Raw genomic sequence first — 25515 nt, 5'->3', positions numbered from 1 at the left:
TACCACCGGCAGTCGCTGCTAAGGGGCGAAGCATCGGCCCGAACCAAAGGCTCTAACGCGCGTGTTTCTTGGGGTTCACTTATCGGGAGTTCTCGGTACGTTTGCACGTTTTCTCGTTAATCTAGCCTACATAAACTTAAAGAGGACCAAAAAACACGCATAAACATGTAGGCTTGAACTTCGGGCAGTCGCTGCTAAGGGCTGAACTATAGGCTCGTATGCACCCTTGTAATCTCTGCGGTTTACTTATCGGGCGTTTGCGTTGCCAATAGTATATTGTGCAACTAGGGGGGGGGGGGGGGAGAATTGGCTTTTTCTAGCGAGGGTGATGTTTTGAGCACTCGTGTCCGTCTCGGGCAGCTACGGCGCCCTTGACTCATACTCGTGCTTAAAACATCATTTTTCCGGGTTAAAAAGGGGCTTTTATGAGGGTTAAGGATTAAAAAGGGGTCTTTATAAGGGCCAAGCGTTACACGGCGATTGAGGCGTGTGACGCTAAGCGTGGCTGTCTGACGGGGCGAAGCGCGCTAATGGCCGTATGTATGGAAGGTCCGGTCCGGGAAAAACTCAGAGGCCCGCAATTGGTAAAGGGACCGGTATTAAGCGCGTCCCGAAAGAAAAGCCGCTCGGAAAGCACGGTGCGTAAACGACGCAGACAGCGCTGGGGTTTTTTGGTCGGGACTGCTTGGACGATAGCTAGTAAAATCGCTAGATGCTAACGTACGGCAACGCACGACGACGGCATTAATAGATCAAAGCGTCTTTCCAGAAAACTTGCTTCCCCGAAAATGGCGATGCGCATAGCGACTAAAAAAGTGCGATATGTGATGTGCGGGTTTGCGTGCTATACACGAGGTATTTTACGTGTAGCCCGCCAGCGTATAGGACCTACGCAAATTCTGTAAGCATAGGATATGTGGGCCATGCATGCGCGTATGTAAGTATGGATGTATGCATGAATGAACCGTAAGTCGGCCCGCAGAATTGGATGCTGAGGTAGGACTCTGTTCTCCCCGTAGCGCGCCCTCTCACATAGCACGGACGCAAGCTAATCGACTCGCGGACGCGGCGCCGAACAGCTCGTCGGCAACTCCACGAGGCTTGTCAACCTCACGAGGGAGCAGAGGCTTTCGGTGCCAAATGTAGGTCACCTGATGGCGTCGTGATAGGGCGCGAGTTCGAAGATGGCGTGCCGTTGCTCCGGTTGTGTCCGGAGGTCGTAGAGAGGGCGGCGTTGACTAGGGAGCGAGAGGGGGGGGGCGGGGTCACGCAACGAGAGCCTTAGCGCGAAGCTACGACCGCACAGTCTTCCAAGCAGGACAAGGAGGGAGAAACGACCCTGAAGAGGGGGAAGAGCAGGGCCCAGCTCGGCGGAAAATTTAAACGGACTGACACTTAGTTCGCAGCTCTCGTCAAGAGTAGTAGAGATAACCTAGGTTAAGGCGACACTGCGAATACAACCTTGTATTAGTGAACTTGTATTGAGACTTATTCTGTACCGAAATAAATTGTATATACGGACAGACAAGTTTTAGCCAAACCCCACACTCCCATCATTCTTCCGCTCCTAACCCGAACAATCACCCTCGCTAGAAAAAGCCAATTTTCTCCCTTAGTTGCACAATATACTATTACAGCTGTATTATGTTTGTCAAGCATTTTTTCTTTATGAAAATCCTGCCATGTTTTCCAGAAGGAATTTGTAAAAAATTTGGCCAGAACAACCCTGCAGGATTTTATTACCCACCTGTTTTCACTTCATTAATCAAAGACAGTACATTATTAAATTAAAGGTGGATAACACTTCCATAATTATTTATTCATCATCGATCAACAATTATCATATAATATCAAGTTAAAACATCATATCGGTTGTATTTACAAAACACAGTTATCACACATGTTATTCCCACATCAAAGCTGTAGAGAACAATAAAGTCACACGCCCACACCATCACTTGGTTCTATTTCGATGCTTGCTCTGCCTGTGGCTTCCTCTTCTCTCGGGCTTCTTGACGCTACTGTGATCCTCCTGGGGGGTACTCATCTGCCGCAACTGTAGAGCTCGCGCGTCGGCGACGTTTTGCGCGAGGTGTTTCATCTCCTGGAGCGCGCGTTTGGCCAGCATACCTTCGGGTGTGCTTGCCGGCTCCAAAAGAAGCATATGCAGCGAGCGTTTTAAACAAGCCTGCGACTCCTCCAAGCAGGAGACCAGGCGCTCGGCTGTGATTTCGCGCGAGGCGTACGATCGGTTCGCCAGAATCGCGATCGGTAGGTGCATTTCGTAGAGTAGTATTCCTGAAGGGAACATTTGTTACTTTAAGAACTTTAATTACTGATGTGTATATAAGGATGGAATAATGAGGAACCTTTTAGTCTCGATATACCGGGCTCGACGATGTCCAGGACGTCGACCACTTGCTTGCCGATTTCCAGCATCTTTTGCAAGATCTTCCTCTGCGGGTTAAGGTTGCCCACTTCTTTTCGGTAGACCGCCAGGACTTTTTGCTTCAAAGTCAGCATGACGAAGTGGTTCGTGTGGAAGGTACTGGACAGCCTTACGAGTAAGCTCTCCATCGCCTGCGCATAAATTAAAATTATATAAACGCAAAGCTTAATTTAATGAATCCGATATCGAATCGCAAACCTTGGAATTTCCATCGCCGACGTTCTCTATCAGATCCTTGCCGATTTCGATCGTGCTCTTTACGAGACAGCCTCTGAATATCCTCTTGCACTTGCGGCACTGCCACTTGGTCTTACGGCCGTAAGGATCCTTGTCGCGGGCGTTTTGAATAGCCACGTAGTCCTTCTTACATCGAGGACACAGTATGCAGCTGACGAATGACCCGTGTTCCAGCGGGTCGACGCACATGCTGCACTCGCAGCGGAAGTACTTGCCCACTTGCAGGTGCTCTTGCCTCTCTATCGTGCCCTGGTAGCATAAAAAGACGCACGAATGAGAAGAAAGGCTTATCATTGTTCGTTTTTTTCTCGAAGTTAAATTTTGATTTCTATGCAGCCTCGCGCAAGCTCCTGCAAATAAGATCGCAAGCTCCTACGCATCGTTAAAATACCGGCTACATCAATACAATCAGGCGCGCATAAAGCTAACCAGGAGGGAGGACGTGTAATTGAACGCGATGGTCTCTCCGGCCGGTATGGGTACAGCGGCGTACACAGTCATCTGGAATCGGTCGTCCACGGCGATGTGGGCCGTTCCACGGCACGCGTGAGCCATCAGCGCGGCCTCCAGGAAGATACCTCTCAGCAGGGGGGAGCCGTTGTTGCCGTTCGAGCCCGGCACTGGAGTCCGCAACTCGAAGCTATTTACGTCGAGGACCCCGCAGAGCCACTGGACCAGCTCCGCCTCGTTCTCCGACCTCACCAGCCCGAATCTTCGAAAGACCTGTGCGCGTATTTTTTTCTAATGAGTCTATACAGCTGTAATTGTACTAATTGCTTTGAAATTATTTATAATACGCTTACGTCGACGACGTTCGCCTCGCGCTCGAACCAGACTTCGCTGCCCCGTCTCTCGTTCATGTGGGCTTCCATTTTCGAAAGCCTCTCCCGGACATCCTGATCGCTTCCTGCGGACATGACGAGCCAGAGCTTCAGGTGGACCAACGTGTGCATCAGGTCTTCCATGTTCTCCAGCATCACGTCCCTCTTGGCCCGCAAAAGATCGCACTCCGCCGTCGAGTGAAGTCCCGAATCCTGCAATGCATCGCGTTGAAATAATGAGTGGGACACGTGTAATATACGTATGTACCTCGCAAGCTCGATTGCAGAGCGCGGCGACGCCGCATTTGGAGCACGTGTAGCGAGTTTTGCTGGATTTACTGGAGAGGTAGCCTGGCAGCGGTCGCATGCAGCCGAAGCAGAAGACGTCGTTGGCGAACATCGCTGGCCCCACGACGAGGGCATCCTCGCGGAATATCACCTCGCCGGCGGATAGGTTCTTCGCTGCTACCAGGTATCTGGATATAGGTTATACGAGTTTTTGATTAATTTTACCATGAATTTTTAAGTTTCGATTTTAACGAGTTTGAATAGTATATATTTTCAAAATGCTAATAAATGTATGTGTTCGATGACCATTTTTATATGTTACGTAAGAAAAACGCTTGATCGCGCAATGTCAAATGTCAATCAACGAGTATTGACGCAAGTATACCGTTTAAGCTCGATCTAAATTATAAAATGCACTACGTGTGAAAAACAAATTTAAAAATCGATGGGAAAGCCATACTCGTTAATCAAACGCCTAAACCAATTAGACCGCCTTCTTACACGCTACGTCAATAAACATCGTCGTGTTAAACTTCAAACGACTTGAAAGCTGACATACCTTCCCAGCACATCCGAGTAAGCCAACTCGTACTTTTTGGCATTAGCGGCTTTCTTCGCCGGCTTTCCGTCCATTCTATCCCTCTTATCTTTCGGCGTGAAACGCAATCAAATAGCCGTCCGATGTCGCGTGTTAAAGCCCCCAAGCACTGAATTCGCTGCAGACACAATCTCTTACTCTTTCGCTCGCGAATCTCAAAGGGTCCGATCTATTTTTGGATCGCATCGTCAGGTATCACGTCGAGAGAGAGAGAGAGAGAGAGAGATTCGAGTTGTTTCATACGCGGTGCAGCGGCCTGCGCGCTTCTCGCGCGTAAAATTAGAGCGGCCCATTGAAAGCCTATAATCGGCACATGCGATCTCTAGAAGGGAAACTTAAAATAATTAAAAAATATCAATTCAATTATTCTATTTAAAAAATCTTAGATATGGAGTTCATTTAATGAAAATTAACAATTTGCACTGCGCTTGTTTGAAATAATAACGGTTTATTCATGAGGGACAGGTGTTGAAGAATAATGTAGAATTACATATAAGTTACTTTTTTTACATATAGATTTTCTTGTTTATTATAACGTCTAAGATACGTACAAAAGATAATGTTTGTACAAGTTTGTTCTTAGATAAATAAATAAAAATAAAAATAAAAATACTCTTCCTGTCGATGTTGCAACGAAGTATCGGTATATAGTTCGTAAACAGAAACAAACAACGTTCGCCCAAGTACGAAGCAACTTATGAACTACATCGTATACAAATATACATATAATGTAGCCTGACTAGATAAAAATAATAATACTATACAACATACACAGACACATACAATAATACACAATATAAAAATAAAGTATGCATTATTTGTACGCCACTGATAAAAATAAAACTCGATAACGCTTGCATTCAAAAGCCAGCCTTACAAATAATCCCTCCCCTCGCTCTTTGTCTACATAATACATAAATCATAACGATCTACAGATCGTTGATCGACTGTTGAAGCTGCGCGAGTGCCATGGTCGCACCTTCGCCTATATCCGCCTCGGGTGTGCCCTTAGGCTCCAGAGTGAGAATGTCGACTGACTCTTTGAGAACAGTCGCAGCTTCGGTCATCTTGGACTTGAGACCGGCGTTGTCGATGACCCCGGCGTTCCACTGGCCTTTGGCGATAAACAGTAGAGGCGCGTGGAGCTCGTACAGGATCATTCCGCGTGATCGAGTTTTACCGGGTTCTACGACGTCCAGCACTTGCAGGACCAGACGACACATATCAATCTTGTGCTCGAGGACTATGTCCGGTAGGTCGTCGAGGAAGTACTCCTCCACTCGGCCGTAGAGTTGACTCAGGGAGAATCTGCGAATGTGAAATGTGATTTTTATTGTAGTTATGAATCGTTCATGTAAATAAGATTATTCTTGCAAAATTAAATTTTACCTCGGGATGGTGAGGAGAGCGTGTCGCGGATGTAGGACCGAGTGGTACTTCTTCATGAAGGTCTCTCTGTTTTGAATGGCATCCGGGCCGTCTGCGGCGGAGTACATCTCGACCTGGTCCATTTCTGCTTGGATTATCTTCTGCACCTTCGCCACCGCCAGTCCGTTCGTCGAGAACTCGCAGTGCGTGCACTTCCACTGACTCTCGGCATCTGTGTGCATAAAGTTGAAAAATTAACTCACATTTTGATGAAAATGAAAAAAAAAAAAAAATCACACAGATGGAAAGGGGGTTTCACCTAAAGAGTCGAGTGGCAGCACGACACCGTTATCGCACTTGCTGCACTTGAGCGAGGACATGTGGGTTCCCAGCTCAGTCGGATCGCTGCACCTGTTGCAAGCGCAAGCGAAGTGCTTGCTCTCGAGCAGGTGCTCACGGCGCAGCAGTGTAGGCAGCAGTGCGTGGGTGTAACTGCCGAACAGCTCTCCAGCCGCTGGTACCTTCACGGCCGACCTGAGGAAGATCCTGTAGTCGTTGGGGTCGATGCTGTGGGCCGTGTTGGAGACGCAGTTGTGGTTCATGATCGCGACCTTCGGGTAGAGTCCTCGGGCCAGGAAGCCCTTGGCTGTGCGGATCTCGTGGCTGTTGACGTCCAGGATGCCGCAAGCCGTCTGGATGTCCTCCTCCGAGAACCTGTGAATCGTAATTTTGAGAATTAATTTAAATTATTCCGACTGTTGTCGAGTAGTTGGAGAACACGATATAAGTACCTATCCAGTTTCAGCCGCTTCCTAATGTACTCGACGATGTTGACGTGGTCGATGTGCCACTGGTTCTTCTGGGCCCTCTTCTTGTTGTGCGCCTCCATGTCCTTGATCTCGCTCTTCCAGCGCTCGGGATCCTTCTCGGCGGCCAGCAAGAGCCTCAGCGGCGTGATGCACTCGAGTTGCGGTACGCCGTTCTGGTGCTCCTCGGACAAAGCGACGTCTATGCTGAACTTCTCCTTGGCCGCCTCGAAAATCTGGGGGAAAAATTGATTTTTATAACTTGAAATTATTATTTACAGAAAGCGCGTAATATTCAGATGGATTTTATTTTTCATACGGACACCTACCGGGCACTCGTAGTCCTTGTGCTGCGGGTTGTTCTCGCACTCGGGACCGCAGACCGGCCAGCTGCAGCGAGAGCAGAGGGGCTTGCTGTCGTCCTCCGTAGCGGGCCATACCGAGTAGCAGGACAGACAGACTGGATAAGTCGCTGCTTTCGGACCAACGACGAACGGAAGCTCCGTAAGGATCTGCTCGCCTGGTTCCAGGTCTTTGCTGGCTACCAGGAATCGGCCGACCTGATCGTTCTGCTGGATCTTGTAGTTGCCCTGATCGTCCTGTTGAATGAATTTTATGTTTTTTCTTTTTCCTATTTCATACGAAAAGCACCTCAGCTTGTCATCACTTTTTCGAAAGTAGGCGAGTTAAAAATAAGTCGTGTGCGATGGGCTCTGCGAATGTGGCACGGAATGCAGTGCAGATTTCTAGAGCATCTGGTCTGATATAATTGTTCAAATTTGTGTGTCGTTATATTATAAGTCCAAAAGAGGCAAAGCGATTAAGATCTATAGAAAAGCTTCGTTCATAGAAACGGAGACAAAATGAGCTTTTCGCTGAAGCTCCGCCAGTATACTCTCCATCTTCTCGTTGCATTCTGTTCACACACAGTACAGAGTCGCGCATCGGTCGGACAGCTTCTAAATATGCACCTCGAGCGCTAAGTGGATCAATTAGCTCCCATATGTACGCAAGCTCGCACTGCTACTCTCTCGCTCTATACCAGCTGTAGTACACACTAACTCACCGCTTTCTTCGCCGACATGACGATTGCAATAGCGCTTCCTCAATAATATCGATTAAGTATTCCAAAAACTATATAATACACGCCGCACAAAACGAAAGCTCAAAAGTTTCAAGAGGTGCAAGCAAACTGCTTTGTAGCTTTTAACCAACTGACTCGGCGCGGCGTCTACGCGGCCTTTTTATATTGATGCGTTATTGAAAAACAAAAATATCCACGACTCGGCGGTGCACAGGCGGTGCTGCCAATGGTAAAATCTAGATTGTACTACGCGCGCCCTCGGCTCTCTCTCTCTCTCTCTCTCTCTCTCGACGTTATTCTCTTCTCATTGCCCGTTGGGTGAACGTTCTTCGCTCGCTGGCCGTCGCGCGCGCCCGTTGTGTATTTTTGGATCCGAAAAGGATGAGAGAGTAGAGTAGAGCTTATTTAGTCGAGAAGCGTACAGAAGCTTCCAAAAGTTTGACACCCGTCGCTCGTGTCATGTAGTGAGGCTTTTTTTCGTGAAAATCCGCGAGAAAGAGCCCACAGAGCTTTCGACGCGCGAATTCGTGAATTTTGTATTTGAATTTGCCGCGTGTTTGGGTTGGTTTTTTCCGCTAGAATTGAAGTATATAGCGATGCTGGAGCTGGTTGACGCGTCAGTGAGTTTTATGTCATTATGTGTGTATTTTGATTGACGCGTTTATGTAACTCTCGTACGTGCGGTTATAGTTGGAGGTCATCGAACCTTTTACGTGTAGTGTGTGCGGTGAACTGCTAAGTGTGCGGCGTTTAATTCTGGATTATGAATGAAACTATCCGAATGTATTGTATGGTTTTGAAACTATAGAAATAGTAAATACTGTAAATAAATGATGAAAAGTTAAAAAAATATTCCAAATGATATGTCTATTTTTAACGTTAATTTTTACCTCCTTGTGATTTTTTTACAATTTTCCGCAATGGCCGTTACTGCGCACTGTTCAGGTCTCGCAGTGCTTGGGATCCATCTACTTGAAACACCGCAGTGCATATTATATTGTTATTCCCTACTAGTAATACATCACTTACCCTATATGAATTGTAAACCTACTATAACTAATTACACAGAATTCAATAAATATACAACATCCATACAATGCAAACATTTGGTTAAAAATGAAATTTCATCAAAAAGAACCGGCTTGTCGCTATGAAACTTTCTCGATCATTCCATCAAAATCTCGAAATCAAAGTTTAGTGTCAACAGATCCGGCAATTATAAACAAAACTTCGTTATATAGGCAAGTGCCGGCTAGTGCAAAAAGAGCACAGGCGGTGGCGGGGAGCCAAATACGCAAAGTTAACGATCTCCGAGTATTGTCGGAACGTGAATGTGCATTGTGGAATATCTAAGCACAACTTAGACAAACATCTTCTTAAACAATTTTATGTACGACGATCGATGAAATAAAACAAAATCTACCTGTGCTTAGATTTTAATATTACTCGCTATTTTCTAGTGGAAACAGGCATACTTAGCCAGCCCTAAACTCATTTAATTTGTCTAACGAGTATAGCAATAAATATCCTTAGATTTAATGCGCATAAAAAAGCGCTATTAAAAGCTTTGTATAACAAAAGCAATAAGAACAATACTGAAGTCAAAGAGCTCAGTTGAAACGTTTAAAAACTCGTAAAACTAACCGCCGGGAATCACATACAGAAAACAAGCGCAATTTCATAATGCACGCAATATACACTCTACGTTGCATGCGCTTAGCTCGCCAACGGATCTCTCTCGGTAGTGGTATGAGTGTACCGAGAAGTAAGTGTGTATACACGCGCAGAGCCCCGCTGGCCCCGCTCTAGACTCCAGGAAGCGTTTTCGCGCAGCCAGATAGAGACAGACTTAGTACACGTCCCGGCGCAGCAGCATATAGCTATAAGCTATAGTTTGCGAATAGGGCAAATTCGCGCAGGCGCAGCAGCGCCGATACCCGACCGGCGACGACGACGACGAGCTTCTGCGCACATATGCACACCCTCGCGCCCGTACCCACAGGCCACATGCACGTATACGCAACACACACTTGCGAGTTTACCGCTCTCTCGCTCGCTCTCCCCCATCAGTAGGTAGTCCGTTTCGGAGTCTCTATCGCGCGCGCGCACGCATATTAGTTCCACACACGGAGGAGCCCAAGCTGCCCAAGGCACCGCTGATTTCTGCGCCAGGTTCGACTCAACCGCACCAACAACGATAAAGTGAGTATGGAAATCTCTGCATATCTCTTCACGCTCACGCGTTTGTGATCTGTCGACGAAGAGCACCTAGCTAGCGAGTCTCGCGACCGATCCCCCGAGTGCACGTGTCCGCGGAGAGGAGCTCCGAGGATGGTTACCGGCACGCGCTCCAGCGCGAAAATGGTCGTCTGTGACGTGTCGACGAGGCCGCGTGTGTCGCTGGGCTTACCGTGAGGATTATGCTCAACGTTTTTATAGCTCCGTGATACACGTCGGATATTACATTCCCCGGATGAATGGACGGAATAACGGTCGAGGGGCTAATGTTAAATGGAGGTTAGGAAGCGTATCGCTCTCTCTTTTTCTCTCCCGCGCCCGTTGGCGGATTGATAATTCACGCCTTATGTAATAGCTGGGACAGGTCAATACCGTCTCCCGGGCGCCCGATGTCTCCGATGCGGCGAAACTCGCCAACTTCCTATAGTCGTTGCTCCGAGCTGCGGGTTACTTAACTTCTGGAAGATTTTCGACCTACTGCAGCTGGCTTTTGGAAAATTCAAGGGGGGCGGGTGTGTTGAAGGTTAGCCGATCTTGGGGCGAGGAGGAGCGCGATCGATTTCCTTAAAGCCGCGCGCGCGAAATACTTAATCAGGTCACACTCGTCATTGCAGTTCGTCGCGTGACCTGATCCTTCAATTTTTCATATATTCTTCCGCTGACTGACTGACACTCCTCTCCGTGCCCCGCGTCGAGGAGGAAAAAAATCACTGGATTTCACGATCAAGTACGTGATTGCAGAGGGTGTTTCTCGGGGAGTATCGGGGGTGGCTCTATGCTCGGTGGAGACGAGCTCGATCGACGACATTTTTCTGTCAGCTTATTAGATTTCTTTTCGACTGATATTAAGCAGTAGGTATATAGCGCGCAGCGTATACGCGCTCCGCAAACAAGGTCATGTGATTTCTCGTCGGGGATATACTGCAGTGGGCGACGGCTTTTTGCGCTATTTTGCAACAATCGAGCTCCCGAAAAGTTTTTTGCGTGCGTTTCTTAACAATCGCTCACTAAACGCGCCTTATCTCTTTTTCCTTCTGCATTATCTTTGCCACCTGATGTCTGTAATTTGCTTTTCATATGTCTGTATGCTCTTTTGTCACAGAAAATGTCTCCTCCCACGTACGGTGATCTTGGAAAGAGCGCTCGCGACGTATTCGGCAAGGGATACCACTTTGGTCTTCTGAAGCTCGATGTCAGTACCAAGACAGACTCTGGTGTGGAATTCTCCTCCGGTGGAGTCTCCAACCAAGATACCGGCAAGGTCTTTGGTACCCTTGAGAGCAAGTACAAGGTCAAGGAGTATGGCCTGACCTTTGTCGAAAAATGGAATACGGACAACACTCTTGGAGCTGATATTACTCTTGCTGACAAGCCACTACAAGGTCTCACTATCGGTTACAGTTCCACTTTCTCTCCTCAGACTGGGTAAGCTCCATTTCCTCATGTCTATTGAAAATCTGTTAGGACTATTGAATATTTATACTTTTCATGATCATCCCTGCATAGAAACAAAACTGGTAAGCTGAAGAGCACATACAAACACGAAAATGTTGCTGTCACTGCTGACTTCGATCTGAGCCTGTCTGCTGGTCCTCTGATCAATGCCACCACAGTAGTAGGATACCAGGGTAAGTAAAACACGGAGATAACAAACCTATACAATTCAACAAATTCTATGGTATTAATTTTTTTTTTGTCTTATAGGTTGGTTAGCCGGCTACCAAGCTGGTTTCGATTCCCAAACCAGCAAAGTTACTAAGAATAATTTTGCACTTGGCTTCAAGGCCTCTGATTTCCATCTTCACACATCTGTGTAAGCATATTGAAATATTTCACGTTTCAGTGACCAACAAACCGAACAGGGTATTTAATTAACGAAATAAATTACAGCGACAATGGACGTGAATTTGGAGGATCAATCTACCACAAGATTAAGCCTGGTTTAGAAGGTGCCGTCAACCTTGCTTGGAACTCCAGCAACAACGTCACGCAGTTCGGACTTGGTACCAAGTACGATCTCGATCGCGACGTCAGCGTGAGGGCCAAGGTAAACTCTCAACTCCAAATTGGATTGGGATACCAGCAGAAATTACACAGTGGTAAGTTCTATATTCTCAAAGAATTTTTTATCCCAAGCGCGTTTCACTCAAAACTTAAAAAAATTATTTTTTTCCGCAATATAATTTTGGAAGAAAAATGCGTGAAAATCTATAATTGATCCCGCCTGCAATCTGCCAAACTTTGAAAAATATTAAATATTAGTTAGTGTCGTAAGCAAATAGCCTATAGCTTGTTATTTATAGTATGTCACGTGCTGATCTATAATTAGATTTAACCTATGGTGGACTTCAACTTACAATGCTTGTAGACATGACTGTGTTATGTACTGTGGAGCTTCACTACTGATTAAATATCTAAAAAATGACTTTTATTTTTACCGAAAGATTAAAAAATTTTTACTTTTTGGAAAAATAAGGACTCTAAGCATTACGAAATAATTTTTAAGACAAATCATTAGTTCACAGTTTGATGATGAAATTTCACTTCTTTTACAGGAGTTACTCTCACTCTCTCTGCAAACATTGATGGCAAGAACTTTGGATCTGGTGGCCACAAGGTTGGTCTCGCACTGGAGCTGAATGCTTAAATTTCAAGATCAAAGTGAATCCTGCCCCCCATGAAAATACTTCATTACACTTGCGTCATAATGACCATGTCACGATTACATGCTTCAGACCGGTTATTGCCTGTAAAGTAATGTAGGTAGACTTACCCACGAGAGGGTCACCTGAACTATAATGCATATTGTTTACGAGACAGTTTTTTGTCATTTGTTTACACAGCCCGCAGGATTAAGATTGTAAAACATACGGCGTAAGACGTGACGCAAATAAAATTTCATCGAGACAAGATTTAAAAAAAAGTTCTGTAATATGGCTGTAAAAAGCATCAAGATTGTTGAATTTTAAAAAGTCAGCCTCATCTTTCAAATAAAGTTTAGTATCAGTACGATGTTGGAAACTAGTATAAAACGGTATGGAACTATCCATAGAGAACAACAATAAAGAAAGTTAAATCGAAAAAAAACGAATTTCACACATGTTTTACTTTACACATCTTTTAATTTTTTTTATGCGAATTTCTTATGTAGGTCATTAATTTTTATAGTACTTTCTGTACCTATGTGAGTTGCTCTTCTATGAAATGCTCATTTAGTTGGTTTTTCCGACAGTTGTGTCAATAAAATAAGTCACAGTAATTGAGATTTTTTAAGTAGTGATTTATTTACAAAAGAAACTGATCTTTTTGCTCCAAGTGTTCCTTTTCTTTTTAACTTTAAGAGTAATATTTTTTAAATAATAGAATAAATATTGTATTCACATTACAAACTTTTTTTGTTATTAATTATTAGTGGCACTGATGGTATGTACTTCACTTGGATTATTCTTAAATTTTAAACTGTAGGCAAACAATTATTAACTTTAATGTACTTAAAAATTTAGTTGCTTAAAAAATTTAATGTACCATCTGATTATCCATAGCTTTTGCTATCCATTCTGGTTCGGTTTGAGCGATTTTTTCGATAATTTGGTTCACTTGATAACAGAGAGACTGGATTTGCTTATCCCATGTAGGTAAACTTTCTCTTGCTGCAATAATTTAATTATTCTAATTAATTTACTATACTTTGAATAGTTTATATGTATCAAAGAAAATATGAATTGCATGCTTACTTTCAAAATGTACAATAGAATCAATTTGATCGATGTAACCGTTCATTCTTCCTTCAGTTATCATTTGACTGGCAATTTTTTCAGCTTTTCCTGGTGGTATTTCTAAAAGTGACCCCAGCTCTTCAAAAGTAATATTATTGTACAGTTTGCTAGCTGATAGCAAATTGTGTTCAATAACAGCACGATCAAGAATGGTTGAACCAAGTCCATCTGCTGTGCAAGCTTTTTGATGAGGCTGTAAAAGAGCTTCGAATTCTTCTAGCTCGGAACGACGAATAATTCGATCTAAATACATTTTTTCCAAGATGGAGTATGCTGGAAGCTGCTGACACCTCTCATCCTTGAACAATGTAGCTAACATACGACTCCTCTGTTGACCAGCTGAAGCTAGAACTGTGCAAATAAGAGCATTCCTGAGAGCAGTCATACGCTCATCCTCGTGAATAATCGATCTATAAGACAATTCATTGTATCTTTGAGCAGCTTCTATAAACTTTCTTCTGTAATCTAATACCCTGGCATAACAAACTTTATAATAAATTTGTAACTGTTCGTTCTTTGACTCAGCCTGAAATAATTTAAGTTGTGTTTGTATAAAAAAAATAATTGAGGAAGAAATGAAAATAAGAATTAAAAAATGTACCTGCAGCAAGGATGCTCTGTTTATAAAAGCTTCTGCTTGGATTGAATCATCATCTTCTAGGTAAAGTCTTGCAATTTTGAGGTATGTCTCAAGTTTGTAATCTACTGTGTATTGTCTGTAAAAGGATAATGGACAATATATTATTTAATGATTTTATATAAACATAGAGCAAGCACTGTATAAAACTTACTTTTGTCCAGTTTCTAGTGGTATACCAACAAGAACATTAGCTGCTTCACGCCAGTTTTGATTGCGTTCATAAATGTCAGCCAAATGTTGCCTGATGCTTGCGACTTGCTCCTCAAAGGAAATTACCCTAGGTTGTACCTGAACAAATGGTTGCAAATGTGACTCGCTGCACACAGGACGAGTATATTGATCGTTTAAAAAATCTAGCAAATACCTTATCTAACGTGTAATGGGAAACTGCCTTTGAAATTTCGTCCGGCAGCACCTGCAGTCTATTACTGACGTCTGTCAACACTTGTCTGGAGATAACCAAACTGACATTCTCGTTAACGACTGAAAGAAAAATGAAGTTACGATCAGACACAACTCGGTGGACAGAACCTGATGAAAAAAACACAGTAATTCACGTACTTGCTTCGATGAAGACTTTCAAAGTTTCGGCGAGTTCGTCGCCGGACGACGTGAGGATCGCATCCAGGAACGATCTGTACCTGCGGAAGAAGATAATTTTTTACATCAGACTTTTCGACAAGGGATGTACTTAGATTTGATTCCACGACTTACTTTTCGGCTTGATCCTTGTGAGAACCGCCGGAATGAGCTAAATTCGCGAGCTGTTGACGCATCGCCGAGGCCATGGTGACGACCATCTTTCTCTGATGAGATTTCGCCAACCACTAGAGCGCTGTGCTCTCTGATGCACAATATCAACCGCGGCGGCTTTGTTGGTTAGATTCACGATTCTGCGAGTGAGAAGGTGAGAACGAGCCGATGTCGGTGCGATGTGTATGTGTGGCGTACGTGTAGGTATTCGCCTTGTTAAGTATCCATCAGCGCCACGAAGTACGTGTAAAAGTAAACGGAGTGGTGAAGTTAGGAACCCTGAGTAGGGTGTAAGATACAGCAGCGCCATGAAGTCCGTGTAAAATTAAATGGTGTGGAGAAGTTAGGAACCCTTAGTAGGTTGTCGTTAACAAGGCGAATAGTGCTCCTATTATATGTTGTTGCTTGCCATGCCACTGGCACTGGATGACTCGGAGCGCGATCTACAACTTTTTCGCAAACAGGTATTGAATGGTATTTTTGTCCTTGTTTTATGTCAACTATTTTCGAATAAATGTAGTATAAGATTGTCCGTTGTTATGTTTGAGTATATAATATATTGCGGGGTGGGGATGTTCGAACTTGTTTTGCACGAATACAATCAGAATTTGCTGTTGTTGGTATTTAAATAGACAGTATTAAGTGATTGAATTAGGGATATGTAAATATCTACTATTATTCCAAAGATATCATATAATATTCCTTCGAGTTTAAATATGCAAGATAATTCTAAAACGAAATATCATCTCTACCATTGCGTCCGTTGAATAATATGCAAAACCAGAAAATATAGGGTTGACTTTTTTTTATGCGGTTAGCTGCATGAATTTATACTTAATTTTACTTTCGCAAATAAATGGCAGCATACATACATACAGACCACTAGATTCCGCGTAACCCTATTAAATCATTGGCTCTAGAGTAGATAGAAAGTTAAGACAACTGCAGTTTGGTATATATAAGTGCACACCTATAGATACGCACACTGTGTATATCTATTGTCCTATTTTGACAATCGAAGATAAAAGCTAATGAGAGCGTGTTTTGAAAAATATTGACTCATTATGTCTATCCTGCATTAACTAAAGTTTTTTGAAAAATTAATTAACTTTAAACATTTAACGAAATTCGTATGGATCTCGGTAACAAAATATTGTGTTTACACTTTGAGTAAATGTGCAGCATTTACTCAAAGCAAAGGTATAATACTAAACTTTCAAAATCCTACAGCGATCAATATATATCGGAGACGAATTTTTGGTTTTCCAGCTACTTCCCGATTAGCCGATCACGTGCTTTCAATGATTGCGCATCGTTATCACATCAATGCTCATAAATCATTTAATGTTAATTATCTTAAAGGACGCATTTATTTAAAGTAATCTATAAACTTTGAATGTGCTCCATTTTTACATAACCTCCGATCGGAAATTTCTGTGTACTTACAATACACATACCATCGGACAATCGAAACCCTCGAACCATACTGACATTCAATTAAATAATCTGCTGAGCGTATCAAGTTGGTCCCGAGTTGCATCGAATTATAATAAAGTGAGAATCGAGGAAAAGTAAATAATATTCGATTGAAATTTCGTATCTGGAAATCTGGCAACAGTGTGCGCCGTGTCCGGCGAAAGTGCATGTCAAAGCTGCGCAAAGCCACGCTACAACTCAACAACAATGCAGACGCGTGCACTTTGCGCATGTGTGAGTAGTACACGATCTAAACGCTTTTCGAATATACGGTTCTACACTCTCGGAGTGTCCCGTCCGTATATATAAATTTCCGAAGCTCGATTCTCGGTATCCCTCCAATTTCGAATTGACTGGACAGCGTCGTCCCGCACTTTTCGAAGTTCCCCGAGTCGATAATCAGTCTCGATTCCGAGAAATCCTGAAAATTATAGTCGAGTCCGCCTGAAAGAATTGAGTGAAGAATCATCGTTTCCAATTGTGTGTACACACATCGACATCGTCACAAGTTGGCGGCGTTTCGGAACGCGCGGCGCGGCATCCCATTGGTCGAACTCAGCGCCAACCGAGGCGTTCTACGGGCTGCTTTTAGCCGCGGAAGGCCGATAACATGGCGAAATCGAAAATCGTAATAAAGTGCGCGAAAAACAGCTGCCTGGCCGATTACGTCTCGGATAGGAGATAAGGAAGGCCTGAAGTCTCGGGATTCCTGGACCTCCAGCTGGGACGTTTGCCCAGTGCTTTTGGACCAGTTTTCAGTCGCAACGCGGCGCCCGAGTGTAGTGCACCTTTGGGCTACCCAATGGTAGGCGCGTGATTTTGAACAATTCCTCATTATTTTTATCGTCGATAGATCGAAGGTGAGTTGGACCGATGATTATTAAAAGGGGTTTATGTTTGCTCTCTGGACATTCGCAAGGGCTGAGCAAGCCGAGTAGAAAGAATGGAAGAGTGCGTTCGACGAAAAATAAGCAACACTATTTCGAGTTCCGTCCCCACCCCACTACCCACTGCTGTGCTGTTATAGCTATAGCTGCTCTAGTATAGCTCTGTCCTTCTCTAATGCTCCGTGTTCTCTCACTCCACCTCTGCCCGAGATACGAACTTTCGAATTTTAGGTTAAGTTAGATTATTCGGCGTATTTCGGTTTTCGAATTTCCGAATTTCGCTCAGTTCTGAGAATGCAACGCATTCGATTGAAGAGCAAAATTACATCGATCGTTCGTAATTGAGTGCAGTCGTGGTTTGTGTTATTCGAGTCTAGAATTCAAGTTCACCCCACGGAAAATGGCGCGTTCGGAGCAGCAATGGCGCTGATGTTCCTTCGTTCTTCGTACGCTCCGAATATTTCTGCGTTTTTATTCGAATTTTTCCGTCACGAGGATTAAAATTCAATTCCTGCTGTTTGGCTTTGAAGACTAGACGCTGTAGCGGGTGAGTGGAAGGTTTCGGAGTCTCGGCGTTGCGCTACTCTTTGGGCTTGAGTTTGAATTTTTGAATTTTTAAATCTCAGAGCACAGTGTTTTTTCGAGATTCTAAAATGTGCTTCATTTTCAAATTCTCAATTGACAATTTTGTGTGAGAAAATGTTCATTTGCATAAAAGTCGTCTGTGAAATAGAGTTTCTGTTGTGATTTTTGCTGAGATGTAAAATCATCACAATTATTAATAGTAGTATGCTTATTGAACTGGTTTTAATATGGAAAGTGGATGGATTGAACTATTTTTTGTGTTTGTTGTTCTAGGAGGTTTTTTGACAAAAAAGTGTAAAATACAGAAAAGTCCACCATGTCGGTGAACAAGGGTCAAAGTACACGGACACTCGTGGAACCGGTGACTCTGGGTTCTCAAACACTCACTGACACCGAGTTAAGTGCTTTAACTTTGGCTAGTACTGAGGGACAATATACTTCGAGTGATTACGAGACGCTTGCAAATATTGAAGCTGAATTAGAATGTATGAATGCAGAAGAAGTAATGACGACAGAAGAGGATAACACTGTTATCATGGAGGGTATCGAAACTGAAACTATCATACCAGATGTGGAAATGGCTGATATTTCCCAAGAGGTACACAATGAGCAGATAATTTATACTACTGCTCATCAGAGTAGTCAGAATTTGATTTTGCAAACAAAACCTACCTTGCAGAGGGTGCCTACTTCAAGTTCAGTTCAAGTATGTTGGGTATCATTGTAATAGAGATAGTATTAAGTGTAGAAGTCCATCGATTACTAAATAAATTTTCTTTTTTTCTTTAGATAAAACCAAATGTTGGTCAAACGTCACAAAGTCAATCTATAATGATTGTTTCTCCAGCAACAGGCGGTGGTGCAAGCCAAATTTTGAAAATTTCTCATCCTGCATCTGCATCTCCAAATCAATTGCAATCAATAGCACAAAGTTTAATAACAGGAAAATCACCAGATGGTAATATTGTACAAATTAGATCAACGCAAGGTGGCAAGCTGACCACTAAGACATCTGGAAATATTTCAATGGGTCATGTGCAAAGTATAAAAACAGTTCAATCTGGAAAGAGAGTAGCCCAGAATTCGCAGCAAAACAGAAATGTAAGAAAATCTTGAATTTAATACTGTTACATAAAATACTGTGTATTCACTCACAAGAATAATTAAACTAATTTTATACAAATATGTAGGTTATTACAAAAATGATTTTGACCAATACTCAACCACAAAGTGGGCAACAAGTTTTAATTGCTTCGTCACCCAGTGATAGTCAGCAAGGGCAAACCATCAAATTTTTGAGTAGTAATACTCCTAATCTAGGTATGGGAAGTCCAACTAAAACCATAACGTTTGCACAAGCTCAACAAATGGGTCTACTTCCAACAAACAAAGTACAACATATTTTACCATCAGCATCACAAAAACAAACGGTACTAATTTTTCCACCTTACAAAACTAATGCAAATGAGTTTGAATTAACTAAAATCAATTACAGGGAATAATTGTAAATAAGTTGGTGCAATCAACATCAGCTCAACCTGCAAAGTTGACTATTGTTCCAAATACTGCTGTCAAATCTCCTGCAAAAATCTTGCCAGCTCCAGTTTCTGGACAATCAAAGTCTAATTCACAAGTTGGTTCATCGTCGAAAGTTGTACATCAGAATTCACAAAAAGTTATCATCCGACAAGTAAGATTCAAATTATAACTATTTAAATTGGTTTTGTCTTGAATGAATCTTATAAGTAACAATGATAATTTTCAGGGTTCACTAAAACAAGGGACTGTTCATAACAGTAATCCTATTATCAGGATACCAGCTAATCAAACTATTAGTCCTAATCAAGTACATCAGTTACAAGTACCTGGGCGTCAGGTGTGCATACATATACATTTTCATGCAACGTGGAGTGTAGTAAATAGAAAAATTAACTAATTTTATTATTTGTTTTCATGAGTATAGGTACAGTATGTTCGACTTGTTAGTACACCATCCTCAGGAACTAGTAATGTAATGACAGTTGGAAAGACGAAAACATCAACAACACTTCAAACAGTTGGAGTTTCACAAAAAATCAGTGGCCAACAACAGATAGTAAAGGTTAGCGGTGTGATACAAATAAAAATTTTCTTAATGCATGATATATTTTACTATAATTATATTTTTTATATCTTATAATAATGATTTCATGACAAATATAGGTGGTACCATTAAATACTGGAAATCAAACTCTTAGAACAGTAGCACCAAAATCATCAATGTCAGGTACCACTCAAAGATTAATAATACCTGCCTCTGCACCTGTTGGAGGATCATCAAAAAGCAGTACTGTAACTATTCCTGCATCTGCTCTAAGTCAACTTACATCAGGACAAGCTGTTCTATCTACTACTTCAAATGTTGGTAACATAGTAGTTCTCCCAGCGCAGTATCTCCAGCAGGTAAGCTATTATATCCTTTTTGAGTAGCTTATTAATTAATAATCGAGAAAAGATAAATTAAATTGAAAATAATACTATTGATTTTTAAAAAATCCGAAAATTTCAATCAAACTATTATTAATTATTATTTGATAGCAGGCAGATGAATCGAAAAGTAAATCTCAACAATCAACGCCGACTTTATTAAATAGTTCACAAGGTTCACAAGGTTCCATAGGAAATTCATCAGGTGGCTCGTTATCGGATTCGAAAACTTCGAGATCATTCAATAATTCCGATGCTAATGGTATTAGGCCTAGAAAACCGTGCAACTGTACAAAATCTCAATGTCTAAAACTGTAAGTAAAATTCGGAACCTTTACTATAAAAAGAATTCTCAACGTATCAAAAATATCGTTTGAATCGGGAGTTTTCGGCGCAATGCGATATTCTTTTGTTTTTATTCTACTGAGTGAACAAATGACAGTCGGGAACGCTCCTCTACAACGGTGTAGAGAGCGATAGAATATTCATTCTAATCAGTTTCACTCCATTAGAAGCATCTATTCTCTGAAACTATATACATTTGTGCATTTTTAAACCTCTGAAAATGTATGCGTGCAGATACTGCGATTGTTTTGCAAACGGCGAGTTCTGTCATATGTGCAACTGCAACAACTGCTCCAATAACCTTGGAAACGAAGAAGAACGACAACGGGCGATCAAATCTTGTTTAGAACGGAATCCCAACGCTTTCCGTCCGAAGATTGGAAAAGGACGTGAAACCGGCGAAGATATTAGACGACATAACAAAGGTTGTAATTGCAAACGAAGCGGTTGTTTGAAGAATTATTGCGAATGTTATGAGGTGAGTTTTTCGGTTATTTCTGAAAAGAAAGATCTTAAAATTTGTTTAGATAATCAAGAATGTAATTAATGATAATGTGTTTTTAGGCGAAAATACCGTGTTCTGAAAACTGCAAATGTATTGGTTGCCGAAACGTAGAGGAGCCAGCATTGCATAAACAATCATTGAAGGATTTGGCCGAAGCCGTCGAAGTTAGAACGGCTCAATTGAATTTAAGCAAAGCGAAAATGCAGCAAATATCTGACACGACATTCAGACCTCCAGCAGCATCAAATACTGGTGCAAGGTAGTTAAGCTATAAATATCTTTATTTATTTTATTTGACAATTGTATCGATTGTAAACTATCGAAAGTAAACTATCGATAACGTGTGATTTTTTTTCAGACAACCGTTTAACTTTTTGACGGATAAAGTTGTAGAAATGACATGTCAGTGCTTGATGGCCCAAGCTGAAGAAGCTGAAAGAAATATGTTTGACGATGAGACATCACAAAAATTGATCATTGAAGAATTTGGACGGTGTTTAAAAGAGATTATCGAGTCTGCACATAAAGCAGAAGCTACTTAGCAGGGCAATCGAAGATAGCATGGCAATGTTTGCCCGCTGCAATGTTCATCATAGCTACTCATAAGAAAAAGGTTTTCTATTTAAGTACTTGAATAATATAGAGCGGGAATGATAGATTTATAATAATTTGTAATAATACCAAAGATGGTACATACATTGAATCAATCAATTTGAAATTTTAAAATGCTGCTATACATTTGGTGAACTTTAAGATTGTATATGATTATGAAGTCAAGTTGTTGACTTCGTTGTTAATAAGATGTATCTTTCATTATTCCTAGCTCTATTTATAACATTTTAAGCTGTATAGATAAAATATAATTTTTTATTTAAAAAGTCGATTTAAAACTTTAATAAATTAAAACTACTTTTACTGTTATTTTGGCAGATTCGGTTAATACATAGTTTTCTATTTTAAATTTTATATAAATGATGTGAAACTTAATTTAAACTTTAAAATAGAAATGTCTAAAAACTTTTATGTGGAGAACTGAATCTGTTGGGATAGTAAATAGTGAAGTTTCTATAAAAAATTTTGTACAAAACAAAATTATATTATAAATGTTACTCTTTGAACAGTATGGTTTAATATATTTACTTTGACGTTGGTAAAACAATTATAAATAATTGATATAAGTATTTAGGAGAATGTACAAGAATTTTCAATGGTTTGAATTGAAAATTCACAGATATGTATATTTTGCGATAAAGGACTCTAGCATTTCATAAATCGATTCTATATATTGCTGATTCATTTGGAACAAACTTTAATATTGTTTGTTTCATTCTGCTAAATGTATATCATTGATATATGGAGTTAAAGAGGAAAGCTATACAAAAGCAAATAATAGAGAGCGATTACACTTTAAGTGTGTAGCTCACTAGATAAAGTTAAATTATAAAAATTTAGACTTTGTTCGTCAGTCTAAATTTTAAAAGAAATTTGTAATATAGTAAACAGATAATATCAAATTAAATGACTGTACATTAAAACATTTGAAGATTTTAATTAAAAATGAAGATTTATTGTACAAATTTTGTTACAATTGGAGTAAACATGGAAAATTAGAAGAAAAGTTAATTATAATGTACATGCATTTACTTCTATCTATAAAAGTCTAGTTATAAATAGATAGTAAAATTAAAAAATTTTATATTTAATCAAATATAGCTAAACATCTCTTTACGTTAAAGTTACGTTATCTTAAGAATATTAAAAATAGTGTATATTTTAAAATAATGATGCAATTAAAACAGGAAAGGTATAATAGTTTTTTCATGGTTTATAGCACGATAATTTCTACAAAAAAGTGCACTCCCTCATTTTTTATATTACAATTTCTTAAAAAATGAATAATCGAAAAATCAGTAGTAAATTGAAATTGCACATGATAGAAATAGATAATATAAGTTATTGTAAAATAGAATATTATAAAATACTGAATATCTACAATTTAATTTAAATTTGCAATGAACACTATTTGTAATTTGTGTATAACAAAGTATTTGTTCAGTACTTTATACACTAGGCATTAAATGTAAAATATATACTAATAAATAATGGGCTTTTATTAAAAGTGTTTTTCTAGTGTTTGTTGTTTTTGAAAAATAAGATTTTTTATTGGTACATATAGAATTTTTACAAAATTATCCTACTTTTAAAATTTTACAATTTTCTTAGTTGGTTTAGCTTCTGTTTTAACTTTAGTGGTTTCGTTATCTAATACTTCAAGATTTGCATCTTTGATGGTATCAAGCGTGATGGCTGTCTCTTCTTTTTCTTTTACTAAGTCTGGACAATCTTTCTTCAGATGGGTTACATCACCACAAATTTTACACGAACCACCATCAGGATATAAACCCTTTGGATTATCAGGACATTGTTTTGCAATATGGCCCTGCTCTCTACAAATGAAGCATTTTGCATACCTATAATCATCTGATTTGTTTACTTTGCACTCAAAGTGCGTATGTTCAGTGGAACCACATTTAAAACAGATTCCTGTGCCTGCTTCTTCTTTTCCTAGTTCTGGGCAGTCTGACAAATTATGTCCAGCTTTTCTACAATGGAAACAGACTTGTCTTCTGACGCGTGCCAATGCTTTTTCACATTTTCTTCTTTCTAGCTTCATAGCTGCATCTATTTCAGATTTGGGTATACCCTTGAGAACCATTTCTTTACGCAGCTCTGTTAATCTCTCAGCATCTTCCTTCTTAACTGGGAATCCATCGTATTTGACAATTTCGAGATCCATTCCATTGATTGTGACTTTCATTGCAGGTTGATCTGGTTTTCTGCGTTGGTGTTCTTTATCATCTCGAGGTTTGGCTGACTTTGGCTGGAATTTCTTAGGAACGTTATTACCAAAGCGTCTAAAGTTCTTGTATTCATTGAAATTAGAATTAGAGTTTCTATCCCTAAAATTATTTTGACCACCGTTGCCCATAGGTTTTCTGTCTTGATCGTCACTGAATTTTCTTCTCTTATTGAAACTCACTGAATTGTCCCAATCATTTCCTTCAGCATTGAATGGAGCAGTTTGTGCACGATCGTTTTTCTCATCAGTTTTCTGATTTTGCTTTTTTTGGTTTCGTTTTTGCCTCTTGCTCAACTTACCACCTGTTTCAGCATTTTCAGATTTACTTTCGGATGGGTTTTCTATTTTCACTGGAGGGTTCTCCTGCTTCTCTGTTTTAACAATTTTTGCTTGAGATGCATTGTCAGCTTTCCTTTTTGCTTTTTTATTTCTTCTTCTTTCTTGTATATCTTCGTTTGTGTTTTCTGTTTTTGTTGGAAGGTGTTCTTCTGTTTGAAATGTATTTTCAGCTTTCCTTTTTGCCTTTGTATTCTTTTCTCTTTCCCCTACATCTTCAGATGTGTTCTCTTTCACTATTTTTTCTGCTTTTGCAGATACCTGTTTAGGTTCTTCTAGCTTAACATTCTTGACGGCTTTCTTGACATTTTCATTTTGGTCTTTTTGCTTCTTTTCGATTTTTCCACTATTTATACCATTTGTCTTTTTGGGAGCATCGAATTCTGCCCAGTCTGTGTTAACATTACCCACAGATTGTGCATAATAAAGATCTTCCTTTTCATTGAGCAGTTGTCTGGCTGTTTTTGTTTTTGCTTGAGGCTCCTTAGCGGGCTCCAAATTGGATTCCAGCTGCTGCTTCATAACATGCCATGGCGTTGGCTCATCTGGTAATCGTTCGTTTGACGATTTCGAACCTTTGGCCCTTGCAAAACGAGTCATGTTGACTAATTAACTAAGTATTCCTGTAATCAGACATCAAGTTTGTTATGACCTAACCAAATTGGAGCAAAGCGTTTGAAATAAGAAATACACATTGAGATAGATTCATATGCACAGAAAGACTTTACCTGTTCAAAATTTCAAAATTTATATAAAATATATATACAACGCATGAGCGAAACAACACTAATTTTTATAAAACTATAAAAATATACAATGATTTCTCTTGTGCTAGATTCCCATGTTGTGAAGTAAAGATAACCTAAATTTCGTGAACGCACTGCATAACATCAAACATGTGTGCGGCTTCTGCAGCCATAAACACGTGGGTGACGCGGATGGATCGTCATTGGCGGATGATATGTGAGCTATGATGGCGGGAAGGATTCAAACGCCG

General features: G+C 40.8%; 6 protein-coding genes across 12 annotated transcripts in view; 3 read left to right on the top strand and 3 right to left on the bottom strand.

Moving 5' to 3' along the window:
• Positions 1-1782: 1782 nt before the first annotated feature.
• On the bottom strand, positions 1783-8507 carry LOC100123702. The gene is made up of 13 exons (XM_031923819.2): positions 7634-8507; positions 6897-7166; positions 6553-6803; positions 6081-6475; positions 5783-5993; positions 5326-5701; positions 4355-4458; positions 3776-3983; positions 3490-3720; positions 3116-3409; positions 2648-2935; positions 2370-2580; positions 1783-2298 (listed from the first exon to the last, which is right to left on the bottom strand). The coding sequence occupies exons 1-13, from the start codon at positions 7649-7651 to the stop codon at positions 1955-1957; spliced, it is 3201 nt and encodes a 1066-aa protein (XP_031779679.1). The 5' UTR covers positions 7652-8507; the 3' UTR covers positions 1783-1954.
• A 963-nt stretch (positions 8508-9470) lies between these two features.
• On the top strand, positions 9471-12980 carry LOC100120516 (voltage-dependent anion-selective channel). Of its 4 annotated transcripts, none has more exons than XM_003424058.5 (6): positions 9471-9853; positions 10992-11314; positions 11396-11517; positions 11594-11702; positions 11780-11988; positions 12445-12980. In XM_003424058.5, exons 2-6 carry the CDS (start codon positions 10995-10997, stop codon positions 12534-12536), a joined length of 852 nt encoding a protein of 283 aa, XP_003424106.1. In that variant the 5' UTR covers positions 9471-9853; positions 10992-10994; the 3' UTR covers positions 12537-12980. The 4 variants fall into 4 exon arrangements, with proteins under 4 accessions (XP_003424106.1, XP_032452614.1, XP_003424107.1 ...); XM_032596723.1 differs by lacking the exon at positions 9471-9853 and adding an exon at positions 10184-10412; XM_003424059.5 differs by lacking the exon at positions 9471-9853 and adding an exon at positions 10406-10616.
• Positions 12981-13148: 168 nt separating this feature from the next.
• On the bottom strand, positions 13149-15340 carry LOC100120493 (COP9 signalosome complex subunit 4). Its single transcript, XM_001607818.5, has 7 exons — positions 15020-15340; positions 14867-14946; positions 14670-14788; positions 14457-14593; positions 14267-14381; positions 13624-14191; positions 13149-13539 (listed from the first exon to the last, which is right to left on the bottom strand). Exons 1-7 carry the CDS (start codon positions 15103-15105, stop codon positions 13406-13408), a joined length of 1239 nt encoding a protein of 412 aa, XP_001607868.2. The 5' UTR covers positions 15106-15340; the 3' UTR covers positions 13149-13405.
• A 101-nt stretch (positions 15341-15441) lies between these two features.
• Positions 15442-22895, top strand: LOC100123709 (protein lin-54 homolog). Of its 4 annotated transcripts, none has more exons than XM_008214510.3 (12): positions 15442-15522; positions 18280-18712; positions 18796-19107; positions 19197-19436; positions 19502-19696; positions 19772-19882; positions 19970-20107; positions 20209-20448; positions 20584-20786; positions 21052-21295; positions 21382-21581; positions 21681-22895. In XM_008214510.3, the coding sequence occupies exons 2-12, from the start codon at positions 18323-18325 to the stop codon at positions 21862-21864; spliced, it is 2457 nt and encodes an 818-aa protein (XP_008212732.1). In that variant the 5' UTR covers positions 15442-15522; positions 18280-18322; the 3' UTR covers positions 21865-22895. The 4 variants fall into 4 exon arrangements, with proteins under 4 accessions (XP_008212732.1, XP_031779459.1, XP_008212733.1 ...); XM_031923599.2 differs by lacking the exon at positions 15442-15522 and adding an exon at positions 16836-17394; XM_008214511.4 differs by lacking the exon at positions 15442-15522 and adding an exon at positions 17589-17968 and having other exon boundaries at positions 20587-20786.
• Positions 22896-23455: 560 nt separating this feature from the next.
• On the bottom strand, positions 23456-25421 carry LOC100123711 (myb-like protein X). Its single transcript, XM_001607355.5, has 2 exons — positions 25247-25421; positions 23456-25141 (listed from the first exon to the last, which is right to left on the bottom strand). Exon 2 carries the CDS (start codon positions 25116-25118, stop codon positions 23523-23525), a length of 1596 nt encoding a protein of 531 aa, XP_001607405.1. The 5' UTR covers positions 25119-25141; positions 25247-25421; the 3' UTR covers positions 23456-23522.
• Positions 25414-25515, top strand: part of LOC100123734 (cadherin-23) — a 54230-nt gene continuing 54128 nt past the window's right edge. The window contains exon 1 of the mRNA XM_031923598.1: positions 25414-25514. The gene's annotated coding sequence lies outside the window, so the exon portion shown is untranslated. The remainder of the gene's footprint in view (position 25515) is intronic.

Source organism: Nasonia vitripennis, chromosome 2 (assembly GCF_009193385.2).
Source record: "Nasonia vitripennis strain AsymCx chromosome 2, Nvit_psr_1.1, whole genome shotgun sequence".
Classification (NCBI taxonomy): Eukaryota; Metazoa; Arthropoda; class Insecta; order Hymenoptera; family Pteromalidae; genus Nasonia; species Nasonia vitripennis.
This window is presented reverse-complemented; position numbering and strand designations above follow the sequence as displayed.